The 13,319-nt window shown below is 34.0% G+C and overlaps 2 protein-coding genes across 2 annotated transcripts; one reads left to right on the top strand and one right to left on the bottom strand.

The window, feature by feature from the left end:
* Positions 1-77: 77 nt before the first annotated feature.
* Positions 78-2,590, bottom strand: LOC145594958 (cytochrome b5 domain-containing protein RLF-like). Its single transcript, XM_081651306.1, has 5 exons — positions 2,459-2,590; positions 1,994-2,363; positions 1,490-1,624; positions 1,033-1,083; positions 78-436 (listed from the first exon to the last, which is right to left on the bottom strand). Exons 1-5 carry the CDS (start codon positions 2,495-2,497, stop codon positions 351-353), a joined length of 681 nt encoding a protein of 226 aa, XP_081507432.1. The 5' UTR covers positions 2,498-2,590; the 3' UTR covers positions 78-350.
* Positions 2,591-4,727: 2,137 nt separating this feature from the next.
* Positions 4,728-9,730, top strand: LOC145594488 (cycloartenol-C-24-methyltransferase-like). Its single transcript, XM_081650792.1, has 13 exons — positions 4,728-4,967; positions 6,267-6,333; positions 6,951-7,024; positions 7,147-7,231; positions 7,334-7,389; positions 7,796-7,850; positions 8,019-8,066; positions 8,176-8,259; positions 8,354-8,470; positions 8,597-8,680; positions 8,773-8,898; positions 8,997-9,094; positions 9,267-9,730. Exons 1-13 carry the CDS (start codon positions 4,885-4,887, stop codon positions 9,328-9,330), a joined length of 1,041 nt encoding a protein of 346 aa, XP_081506918.1. The 5' UTR covers positions 4,728-4,884; the 3' UTR covers positions 9,331-9,730.
* Positions 9,731-13,319: the final 3,589 nt, after the last annotated feature.

The following is a 13,319-nucleotide window of genomic DNA, read 5'->3' as shown; positions in this document are numbered from 1 at the left end:
ACCAACACCAGTGCACATTATTTCAGAGGCCAAAAGCCTAAAAGGAAAAACAACAAAAACCAATCTAACTCACAAAATAGATGGGTAAAAGATATTTCATAATAGTAAGAATCAATGTACTACATAATTGTGAGATTTATACATCATATTGGCTGATCTTCAATTAGAGCAATATGTGACTCAATTCGAAACAGAATTGACCCATCTTCAATTAAAACAATGTGTGACTCAATTCGGAACAATATTCATAATTTTGCAGCTCACATGTCATGTAGAGGCTGGGCAAGTATTAGCATAAGTTGTGATTTACCTCTTGTGAACCATTGCTTGTTGAAGACTTCACCACACAGTTATTTCCCTCCTTTGTTATCATCTAAGATACCCACCAAGCACTTCTCAAGTAAGAAATCTGCATTTACCCAAGCATGGTATTTATCTGAAGAAGGGTCAAGGGTTACAAACCAAGCTTCAGTAGAAAAAATATCGAAAGTACTTGATTAGACATGAGTAGCACTTAAGATATGTTTTAGAACCACCAGTGACTCCTGCGATATGCTGAGCAACATAATCACAGAATTGAATTTAATTTGGTACATGCATCTTAATTACAATCGATTCTCAGGTGAGGCCAATAGATTTCACAAGAAAATTACTCCCTCTGTCTGGAATAGAATACATACTCACATATACTAGTAATATGCAAGGAAGTCCAGTAAAAGATGTCACATATACTAGTAATAGCTTTTCTGATTGGTTATGCTGTGATATGGCCTATATCCATACATCAAATTACAGCAACAAACCAAAGCCTAATTCCAGGGAGTCGGATATATCCATATTAAAATTGAGTAACGAAAAGAATACAGTTCACTCCGCCTTTGAAGGAAAAAACATTTAGTAAGAAATTTTCATCTAATGATTTGGGGGGCCTTGGGGCAATGTGACTTTCCAGACATAGGGAGTATTTATATTTTCTAGAAATTCACTTGGGTGTGGAGAGCTCTAAATGAAATGTCAATTGCCAAAGGATACTAAATAATGATGTGCAGTCTTTTCCAACAGCTTTCATTAACATATCAACACCTGGAGACAAAACAATCAGCACAAGAAGTCAGAATTTAGTAGCAAGAGAGCCAAGAGAAGCAATTCAAACTGGATCTTGTATTGTACGGGGTGGGATCATGGCCAATAACAAAAGAAGAAAAATACATCAAGCATTTTTTTGTAAAGAAATTATTTGCCCAAGACAACTAGAGAAAGAAATCTCATTATTCTCGTTTTAACTAGCCTCCTGTTTGACTGGCCATTCAAACATGTCAGCAGACAAAACATAAAATTAACTCCTGGATGATAGCATGGATAGATAAATTGCTCATGGAGTCACGGAAGTCAGAAATAAACTTCTGGATGGTAACAAAAATAGGTTTAACTGCACAAAATAATGAAGACGAATAAAGTACATAGCTAACAGCAATTACAGTGTCCATACCTCCAGGGTGAAATTTCATGTAGGGAGAAATGTTATAAACACGTCCTTGCAGAACCGTCCACATGGTGCCTTCTGATTGATGTTGTTTGACTTCACTCATAGGTATAAGCCTCCTGTTTGACTGGCCATTCAATCCTATATTAACAGTTACAAAAAATTAACATTAAGGAGCATTCCTGATCGCTTAATGGAGTATAACCACCAAGGAGCAAGAGTTGTCATATGAAATATCCAGTCATCTAATTCTAGGCTTGCATGCACAATTACGGAAAAACAAGAACAGGACATCAAAGAGCATTAATTAATGACCACTATATACAATAAAAGCCAGGAGTAGCCATAATTCATTGTCGCTCATCTAATCTAGGCCTGCATGCACAGTTAGGGTATTTGATCAATTAAAAAGGGTTGAGAGGCGGGGTGTCTCCTGTCTGTTATCAGGCTCCCCAACACCCCCAAAGCACATTCATCCAGACACAACAAAAATATACTACATAAACTAACCTGCAAGGTCAGGATGCATACGAGTAAGCTTGACCCAATCCATTGGACTATAACCTTTTTCAAAAGGAATCTTGGCCCGAGCAGCAGGCTTCTTGGCCACAGGTTTCTGTTCTGCTGGATCCTTTAATGGTTTCCCTGCTTGTTTTTGTGCAGCGCTAGCCTGCTTTTGAGTTGTATCAATGACATTGAAAGACAACGATCCAACTTTTTTCTCCTTCACAGTGGTAGATATAGGAACACTTGCATTGTTCCATAGATTAACTTGTTCACCACTATTACTACTTGAGGCTTCCTCATTAATAGTGATTTTACTTATACCCGGAACCACAGTTTGTTCATTAAATTCATTCTGATCAATGGGTGCACTGACCTAGACACAGAAATAAAATATACAAATTTCACACTACGTTCTTACAAAATATCATAGTCTGATCAATGAAAATCATTACAGTAACTCCAACTTACCTGACAAAATGTGAAATCGTCATCCTTTCCGCTATCCATTCAAACAATCAAATACAAAGCTTATGAAAAAAAAACCGTTCCTGTTAATCCAATATACAATCAATAAGCTTTTCTGTTCAACACACAAAATGTAGCTTAAGATTTATAAAGAGCAGTTCAGAGCTTCAAATCTAGCTCTCAACCAATAAAATTCCTCTTGTAATTCAAAAAAATAAAGTGTTTTCCTCATTAAGACTAAATTATCATATTATATTTGTGACAAGGATCAACAATTCAAGGAGCTAGCTTAAGAACATCATACAATCAATCAATTTTAATAAATTTCATTTCTTATCAAAATCCCTACAACATCAAAATTAAAAATTCAATCTTACACTCTTCCACATCAAACCCTAGAATCAAAAATACCCGATTGCATTCATTGTCATGTAATTACAATTAAACAAGTGGGTTAACAAATCTCATTATACAGTTGCACAATCATCACAGTTGTAACAATTAACAAAATTAGTTGATGGTAACAAATGAAACGAAGAATTACTAATATGTTAATCATTCTAAAGTCTGCAATTCAAAATAACAATTTTCTCAACAATCAAGCAAAAACTTTAAAATTAATTAAAATCTGTATGAGTACAATCAATAAGTATTCATCAAATAGATCAGAGATTATAAGATGAAAATGATGAGAAAAATTAAATAAATTTGATTAAAATTCCGAACAAAATAAAATTGAATCATCAATTGATTTAATTACCTTGAAAGTGTTTGATTAGTAATCCTCTCTCCTCGTCAGTTGCAGTGTAATTGAGCCGCCAAGAGATTGTTGGGTTGCATGGTCAATAAAAATGGTGATTATACATTACGAGTATTTTATTTATTTTTTCAGTTGTAAGAAAAGAAGTCAATTTTGGTAGGAATAGGTTGGTCATTGGGCCGTCAAATTTGCAAGATAGATCCAACAAAAACTTTGAGCCCCATGACTTGTGAGGAAAAAAAAAAAAAAAAAAAAACTTTGAGCCCCATGACTTGTGAGGAAAAAAAAAAAAAAAATGCTATGCAATACTTTCGTCTGAAATAATCGCAATAATTTAACTTTTATATTAATAATGTAATATTCTTTCTGCGTTTAAATAAATGAAATGTTTTTTTTTTTGGTCGTATTTGAATAAATAATGTCTCTTTTTTAGTTACTTTTCTCTATTTATTTTTAATAATATTATACTAATTTATGACCACCACAGAGCCCCTTTCTTTCTTCTCTCTTCTCAAACTAATACCCACTATCTATTACTTTAATAAATTCAATTAATTTTCTAAAACTCCCGTAAAAGTCAAAACGTTTCATTTATTTAAACATGAATGGAGTATTCATATACGAGTAGTGAAAAAACATTTCAGTGATATAATTACAGCAAATGGCAATAGGAGAAGAAGAAAAAAAAAAGGGTAAGATCATTAGATGGTCCAATAATCTAGTGGTTTATAATAACCCTAAGGAAAAAAAGTAAAATCATTAGATGGTCCATCACTACTAGTAGAATCAATTTTTTGTTTCGTTTTCGTGCTCATCTTTAAGACAACCACTAAGAATCTTGTGTCCAAAAAAAAAAAAAAAACCTAAGAATCATTCAAAGTTTCAAACCAATTACGTGTGAATTTTAAACTATACAAAATGAGTATAAGATCTACGAATAGTGATAGAGTATATAATTTAATCCCGAATTTCAACCATCAGCTTAAAGTAACTCCACACACATCAATACATCATAATCCATACATAAAAAGTAAAACAAAATCATATATGCGTTCTTATTTATGAGTCCAAATAATACGTAGATTTATCTTAGAACCGTTCAATTAAAAAAAGTACTACGTATAACGCAAACCAAGATGAATAAAATTCACATCACACTTTCGCAGTAAACTATGGTAACTTGGTAAGCATCATACATTGATATTACGAGTACAATATAAAATACGAAAATCACAAGAAAACCTCACACATAATCGCAACTGATTAAAAATCCCACACAATCGCATCTCAAAATTAAAAATACAGATTACAGTAATGTTAACATCAAACAACTCACAATAGCGAGGATATCGATATTCTGAAAATAGAAAATAAAAAGATACGACTAAATTGCCGTTTTCGTTAGACGATAACAACAAACAAACAAAATAAAACACTTGTCACGGCCCCTCCTTACTGCTTCTCACGCTCACTCTATAAGACTATAATACACCACACCACACCACTATTTCTTCTACATTCCCAGATTTCTCCGCCTTTTTCTCTCTCTAGGTTTCTCAGATCTTCCATTTTCTCTCTCTTCATCTTTTCAATTATTCTCTCTTTTTTTGGAATTTTTCTTTTTTATTGAATTTTATTTTTAATTAATTGATTATAATTAGAGTGAAAGATGTCAAAGACTGGAGCTTTTGATCTTGCTAGTGGCGTTGGCGGAAAGATCGAGAAAGATGATGTTCTCTCCGCCGTTGACAAGTAAATTTCTCTTTTTATTTCTTACTGCATTGTTACAATTATTCCGAATTTGAATCTGTGACCTATCGTACACAAACCCTCGGTCTTTGCCACTTCGGCGAGCGGCAAAAGACCTCTCATCGGTTTAGAAATATAGAAATACTTTTATGAATATGATGATAGAAATACTTTTATGAATATGATGAAGGGGAGATAGATTATGGTAGTTGAGTTGAATAGTTGAATTGAGTGTTGGGGGTCCACTAATTCAGCAATGAAAAAAAGAAAAAAAACTCACGTGATATCTGAATTAATGAACCCCAACTAGCAAAACTTGCTCTTTTGAATTTATGATGTTTGATTTACTATTTGATTAATTGTATGACAAATTGTTTATTTCAATATATGTCAAATTGTCAATTGTCATAGTTGTTGGTGCTGTTGATGATGGTCAATTTAAGGATGTTTGTTGGGTTAGATCCATACTTTTATTATGTAAGCGAAAATCTAAGTGTTGTTCACCACATGTGTTTTTTTGGGTGGTCTGATCACGCAATGTTTGCCCACCTCATGATCTGTGTCTCATTGTCGTAATTCGTGACTAACGGAGTTATTTTGGGACGGAGGGAGTAATTTACTTACCACTATTTATTTTAATTTGTTGAGGAATTGTACTTCTCCACATTGTATGTTGGGTTGTTTATCACGCAATGTTGGTTTACTTCCCAATTAATTAGTCAACGGTTACAAATGAGTACATTTTGTGTGAGTAGTTGTTATTCTCTCAGCATGGTTTACTACATGTTTAGAGTTTAAGTTTTGTACGTATCAAAATGATAAACTTGTGGAAAACACGGGAAATCTGTAATTTCGGATCGAACTGTTCACGGTGAAGCTTATTTCTAATGATGGTAAATCAGTTAATGTCAACAGTATATAATTGTATAAAAGAGATGCAGACTATGTTTCTGTCAAATTATGGTTTCTACTACAGAGATTTTTGTGGATGACTATATAGAAAAATCATTTTTGGTTCATGTAGCCGACCCCACTTATGGGATTAAGGCTTTGATTGATTAATATGGTTTCTACTAAAGCTCAAGTAATTGTTTTTCTTTTTCTGTTTTAAACTTTTCTTGAATTTACTACTGTAATGAAAGCCAATGCAAATCGCGAAGCGTTTGCCAATGTCTTGAAAGCTTTGATTTTGTGATGCAAAATTTATGCATATGCTGTCTTGATCTTTCTTCCATTATTAGAATGCTTGTTCTGTTTGCGATCCCTCAGCATCAAGTAATTAGTAAATTTATCTTGCTTCAGGTATGAGAAATACCATGTCTACTATGGAGGTGAAGAAGAAGGAAGAAAATCTAACTACACTGATATGGTAATGAACACTAAAAACTGCACCAATTTGTAGTTTGGTTTCAGAGTTTCTGATCTGGTGATTAATCATCATTGTGTCATCTAGTCCTACATTTAATCTGGTGTTGCCAACTTCCACTAGCTTGCTCTACGTAATGATTATCGAATATTATCAAATGAAACATGCTAGTGTCCAAGTACATGATAGGGAACATGTCATTATCTAGAAGTATCTTTGCTACTTAGGTATTGACACTAGTTGGAAGTTTTAGCTAATATGACTGTATGAAGTATGGATTGTATCTTACTGTAATAATTTGAAATTTGAGTGTTTTATCCAGTTAGAGAGAGCATGTGCAAGTTTGAGTACAATCCTGTGTGGTGGGGAACATATAGTATAGTCCCAATTCCAATGTAAACGTCTCTAGTGTTGAAATAGCTTTTTTAGTTTAATATATTTTCATCTTGATCTATTGTGTTTCAAAGGTTTAAGCTTAGTTATCCTATATTCATATCTTGATCTATAACTGGTGAAATGATGATCACAGAATCTTTGTCCACGCTTGATTGTAAAAATTATTTACATTATTACTTTTTTAATCTGAATGAGCTATTTATCTCGGTGTACTCTAATGACAGGTTAACAAGTATTATGATTTGGTGACTAGTTTCTATGAGTTTGGCTGGGGAGAGTCCTTTCATTTTGCTCACAGGTTTGCCTTTATTTGTTTAACATTTTATTTTTTAATTTATTCATGTTGCTGCTAGTATGTTTCTCCAGATTTTATCTTTTTAAGGATGAAACACATGAAATTTTATATTTTTATGCTGACAGATGGAATGGGGAATCTCTTCGTGAAAGCATCAAACGCCACGAGCACTTCCTTGCTTTGCAACTAGAACTGAAGCCTGGACAGAAGGTTTTTTTTTCTCCTTCCTTTTGGGATTCGTGGTGGATCAGTATTCACACTGAGAATTAATCCCAATGTTTTCCTGAATTTGGGTGTTTGGATGTTCCTCAGGTGTTAGATGTGGGATGTGGTATTGGAGGACCTCTCAGGGAAATTTCTAGATTCAGGTACGCCCTTTGGCGTGCAACGTTATATGTTCAATGTTCTAAATGTTATATTCTTGCTCTTTAGCTCTAAAGCTTTTGGTATGCCTCTTTGGGGAATACTATCTGTTTGCATTGTATATCTGTACTTTTTCTAAGTACAGTTGGTGTATACATGTTGGTACTCTGTAGAATGTTATGAGGTTTCAATGTGTTACATGCTATTCTGTAATAAGTATTTAAGTAATACTATCGTGGCTGAACCAATCAACCTGGCGCCATTGTAAGTGTTGTGCAGTACCTGCTAGTAGTATTGGTTACAATATCATGTGTAGTATAAAGTTAACGAAATCCCGTCCTTTTCATTCTTTTCTTGTCTTTTTTTTTTTTTTTTTTTGGTTGGAGATCTGAATTGTTGAATATTTGGCAGCTCAACATCTGTGACAGGGTTAAACAATAATGAATATCAAATTACAAGGGGGGAGGTATGATCCTACTCTGTTTTTTTGGTGCTCTTTACCTCTCTTGTTTCTATTTCTGCATTGGGTGAATATGTTTCCGAATCTTTCATGGCAGCGTCATATCCATTTTCTGTTAATCGATGGATATGTTTTTATGCTTTTTTTATTGATTACGCCTTCACTGCATGACAGGAACTGAATCGGATTGCAGGGGTTGACAAGACATGTAATTTTATCAAAGTAAGGTTAACCACATAATGGAGGTTTTACTTTTGCAAAGGTAGCTTTGAAAATTACAGAGATAAGGACAACCTCTAAATAACTTGCATTTTTACATCATTGTTTTCAGGCTGATTTCATGAAAATGCCAATGCCCGACAATTCATTTGATGCCGTTTATGCCATTGAGGCAACGTGTCATGCGCCAGATGCTGTATGTTGTACAATAATATACTTTTTTCTCAACTATTTATAATCTGAGATTATTCATACTCACATGTATGTTATTTCATTTCTGTTGGAGAAAGGTCGGGTGCTATAAAGAGATATACAGAGTGTTAAAGCCTGGGCAACATTTTGCTGCGTATGAGTGGTGCATGACAGATGCCTTTGATCCCGATAACCAAGATCACCAGAAAATCAAGGTTGTTACTGAAACAACAGTATCTGATTATGCTTTCTACTTTTCTAGTGGTCATATTATATGCAATTGTTGTAGATGATTAATATCTTTAAAATTGGTATTTTTGTTGGCAATTTGACAAGTTCAGTCAGAAATTGAGCTTGGTGATGGGCTTCCAGACATCAGATCAACTAGACAGTGCCTTGATGCTCTTAAGAAGGCAGGATTTGAGGTCTGCAGTTACGGATATCTCATTGTTATATTTTTGCTCAACCTCCATTCATTTTTTATGTTTTAAAATTGCGAATTATTGTTATCTTTAAGGTCATTTGGGACAGAGATCTTGCACCTGACTCACCAGTTCCTTGGTACTTGCCTTTGGATACAAATCACTTTTCTTTTAGTAGCTTCCGTCTAACTTCTGTTGGACGTTTCTTCACGAGAAACCTGGTAAGATTAGCATACTAAATATTGTTAGTACTTCGAGCTTGCTTTACCTGCTATCCACAAAAAGCACAATTCTTAGCTATCTTGTCTTTCTTTTCTAGGTCAAGTCTCTAGAGTACATTGGACTTGCTCCAAAGGGGAGTTTAAGAGTTCAATCTTTTCTAGAAAAAGCTGCTGAAGGGCTTGTTGAGGGTGGAAGGTTAGTAACATAATTTTGCTAAATAAGGCTCATTAGTTACCTTCAACAACTATATGCTGTAAATGCCAATTTAAATTTTATTGAAGAGGCTTTGTTCCTTCTGGGAAAATATTGTGAATCACCATTATCATTCATATAGTATCTTACTTGACTCTTAACTGGAAATTTTCAGGAGAGAGATCTTCACTCCTATGTACTTTTTTGTGGTGCGGAAGCCCTTGTCACCTAGCGAGTAACTTTAAACAATAAACACATGGACTGTTTCGGATTAAAAGCTATGCAGCGGTCGAGGGACATCTGGTTGGTGAAACTTCCATTGTGACCAATAGAACAAGCTTCAATGCAGTCTTGTGTGTCGCTCGCATGCAATTTAGTAGACCTTAACCTCAACCAAAATGTTGCTAGCTCACTCGGGTCCTTTTTCCCTCTTTGCCTCTTGTTTACCTATTTAGCAGATTTATTTTCACCTTTGTGCCCTTGCAGTTTTCAAATTTGTCAACATTTTGGTTTGGATCATCACCTGTTAATGTGTAATTTTCCAAAAATTTGCTGCATTTTCGCTCTTGCTAATTTACTAGTGCATGCAGTTATCTTTGAATTTGTCTTCTTTAGCTGTGAAACTTGTTCCGCGACGGGTTAATGATGCGGGCCATGTACATAATGCTGATGCATGTTCTCGCTTTAGAGTATTGCCTGTGTAATGCATGCACTAATATGTATGAACTGTCTATTATCCTGTTAGGTGCGGATGCAAGGTTGGAATATGCTATGTGGGCTACATGCTAAGTAGATGTGGAAAAATGTATTCTACCACCCAGGGCCGTCTCCGACAATTTGGTGGCCCTGTTCTAACTTTTAAAATTGGGCCCTTTAATTTTAGAGGACTATTTTAAAAGGTTAAAAATATTACTATTATAAAATGGCTTTTTTTTTCGAGTACTGTACTACAAATTATTATAGAGCTTAAATATTCATAGTAATAAGTTTAATAGCAATTCAATAAAACAACCAACAAAAACTATTTATTTAAAAAGTGTCATCCTTTTAATATTTTTTGAAGCAAAATCCACAAATATATCTTCATAATCAAAGATGAATTTTTAGGTTTTAGTTTGAAAATGATGGTCTTTTACGAGGAAGAAGGTGAATTTGTAAGGTTATAATTTTTATTTTTTAAAATTATGGGGCCCTGATTTTGGGGGGCCCTGTTATGTGTGTGAGAAAAGACATGTCTAAAGACGGCCCTGCTACCACCATTTTCCCATTCCTCATAAAGTAATTTTCATCTTTTTTCATATGAGTAGTAATTTAGTTCACACTTGACATTTTAGAGTCCAAAATTCAAAATCGTGCTTAATGATCAAATAAGATTAATACTTTCTCCGTTTTCTTTTACTTGCGACACTTCCCTAAAAAGGAAATGTCACAATACAAAAACTATACTCGTACTATATTCCATATTTAAAGCACATGACCTATTAAATTACACTCCTAACAACCACTCATCCTATTTTAAAGTTTATTATATCATGTAAACCGTACTTTTCTTAATTATCGCTTTAAAGGGTGTGTTGCATCTAAAAAAAACGGAGGAAGTATATATTTTTGTAATGTTAACTACTACATCCTTTGTACGGAGTACAGTTGTACTGTATTTATTATAATGATTAAATAAGATTAATCGTATTATTTTATATAGTACTCGTACTATTTAAAAGATGTAGTCAAATTTTGGTTTTAGTGACTGTGAAAAGGCAATTGTAAACTTGATTTTATAACTACTGTATTAATTAAAGGGTGGAGTGTAGACTACCACTTTATTTTAGATTCGCTAAATAACAAGTGCTTATATCTTACATTCTTACTGTACACTTTATTCCAGTTAACCTTTCATTTTTTAAAAATTAATTACAATACTAATCTTTCAAATTGCTGTACTTTGTAGACTTGTACTTTTAAGTGGATGGTGGACAGTTTGTCTGATTTACAATTTGATCCGTTGAACCGTTTATTGTGTCCTCTTTATCTCATACCCGTGACGTGGGGGATATTCCTTCCACACAAGTTGGATATCTCATTATCTTGCTTAGTCCCTTGATCCAGTAATTTCATGTGTCATGCTAGATTTAGTCTAGTGGTTAAGTTTAAGGGTTGCAATTTCTTCCCAGTGCTCTAAAATTTCATTCATTAGGACTAAAACATAAAATGTGTAGTCCATAATATGAAAAATGATTTTGGCACATGACACAACCCTATATGAGGGCATTGTTTTCTATACTCTTCTCATATAGGGGTGTGTTTAAATCAATTAAGGGTGTACCAAAATCAATTTTCCATAATACATACAGAGTGATAAATTGATAATAGTCATGTGACAATTATCCTGCACCAGATGCTCCTACCCCAATAAGCAGCGCAAATTGTACCAGCACCAGATGCTCCTTCCCCAGTAAATATCTACACTAATATCCTCGCGCGCAATCTTGTTGAAACAGAGGGAGTATGTAGCAGCGCTCCAAATCTAACTCGTATTTTTTTTGGTAAGGTGCGTTAATTCGGAGGGACAAAACCCGGTTATTACGTAATAAATCATTAAAAATCTTTAGGGGTTACAACTTCCTCTAATAAAGGATTTGGTCCATAAGTGAGATCATCCCAATTCTGCGTATTTAAAATGAGTTTACCTTGAAGCATCATCTACCTAGTTACCTCTCGGAGAAGCAACGAATCTATTCACATTACAAATTTATTGATTTCACCAAATTTTCATATTGTTTCGTAATCTACTAATTCAAGACATCAAACAAATTACTACGGAGTACGTATTATTTATCAGAACATTAATAAATTGGTCGAAGATTCAAGAAAAAAAAAAAAACTGCATTAAAATTAAATAAGCAACCACAATATCAAGTAAAATGATGAACAATCCACATATTATTCCATCAAACCAATCAATCCTCAAAACAATCCACCAAAATAACAAAAACTGAAACTAAAACAATTCTTTCTTTCTTTTTTTTTTTTCATGATAAAAATGCCCTAAAATTAGTATAATCCCAAATTTTTTTAAGGGAAATCAAAAAATCAACAGATAGTATAAAGGATCAAATCCTTGGTATAATCAACCCCAGAAGAACTCCCATTGCAACCCTTAACGCCGCCGTCTTGCGTCGGAAACTGGTGGATTCCGGCGGATGAATTGTTCGGTGGAGGATGATAATACATCCGGGCAGTTTGCGGGCAGTGGGAATGAAACCGGGCAGCAATTCTGACCCCAATATCCAACAACTCTGAATATTTGCTCATTTTTGTTTTAGGGTTCTTCTAAATTGAATTCTCTCTCCTTTTTTTCTGGAAATGAATGAATTGAAGTTCTTGAGGAGAGAGAAATTGAACGAATGAATAATGAAAATGGAAGAAAATTTAGAAGACGTCAAACATAGGAGATCCCATAAAAAAATGGGAGGAGTTGTGGTTTGAAATGAGGAAGGAGTAGTAGTGGTTATTTATAGGTGATTTTTTTAGGGGTTTCATTTTCTATGTTCTTTCCTAGGTTTTGGGCCGGGCCCAATTTGATTTTATTTTTTGATATTTAATTTGAATTAATAATTGCTTTGTTTGGGTCAAATTAATGAATTGCGTTGAATTAGGCAATAAAAATGGGGAGAATGGAAGTAGCGTTGAAGATACACAGAGGAAAGAATCGCGTTTGTGCTTTTCGAGATGTGCGAATCGTTGCGGCGTTTGGTAGCCACTAATTCGCGGTTACCTAATTGTTGGACTACCCTTTTTATTCGTTTCTAGACTTTTTACCTCTTTATTATTATGGATTTTTATACATGCCTCTATGGTTTGCTTAAATCACAAATATCACCTCAATAAGAGGTACAACGATGGAGTAGTGGTATCGCTCTCGCCTCATGTCTATGACTAGAGATTAAACCTCAAGGGGTTTATTTAGGGGATTCCCTTATCTCCCCCTTCAAATAAGGATAGATTATATGTTAATTATATTGGATGGACGTGAAAATTTCAGGGTTGTTTTTCTTTACAATAGGTTTTGCACGTTTGAGCATGGTATATCTACGATTCTTCATTATATGTAACTCAATTGATCACTTTGATGCGTTTTAACTCAAAAATAAAATGTTCAACAAATGATACGGAGTATTTAACATCCATTATATTTTATGATGTTTCTTAGTATCGATCAATTTATGCT

This window comes from Chenopodium album, chromosome 19 (assembly GCF_948465745.1).
Source record: "Chenopodium album chromosome 19, dcCheAlbu1.1, whole genome shotgun sequence".
In the NCBI taxonomy this organism is placed as follows: Eukaryota; Viridiplantae; Streptophyta; class Magnoliopsida; order Caryophyllales; family Amaranthaceae; genus Chenopodium; species Chenopodium album.
This window is presented reverse-complemented; position numbering and strand designations above follow the sequence as displayed.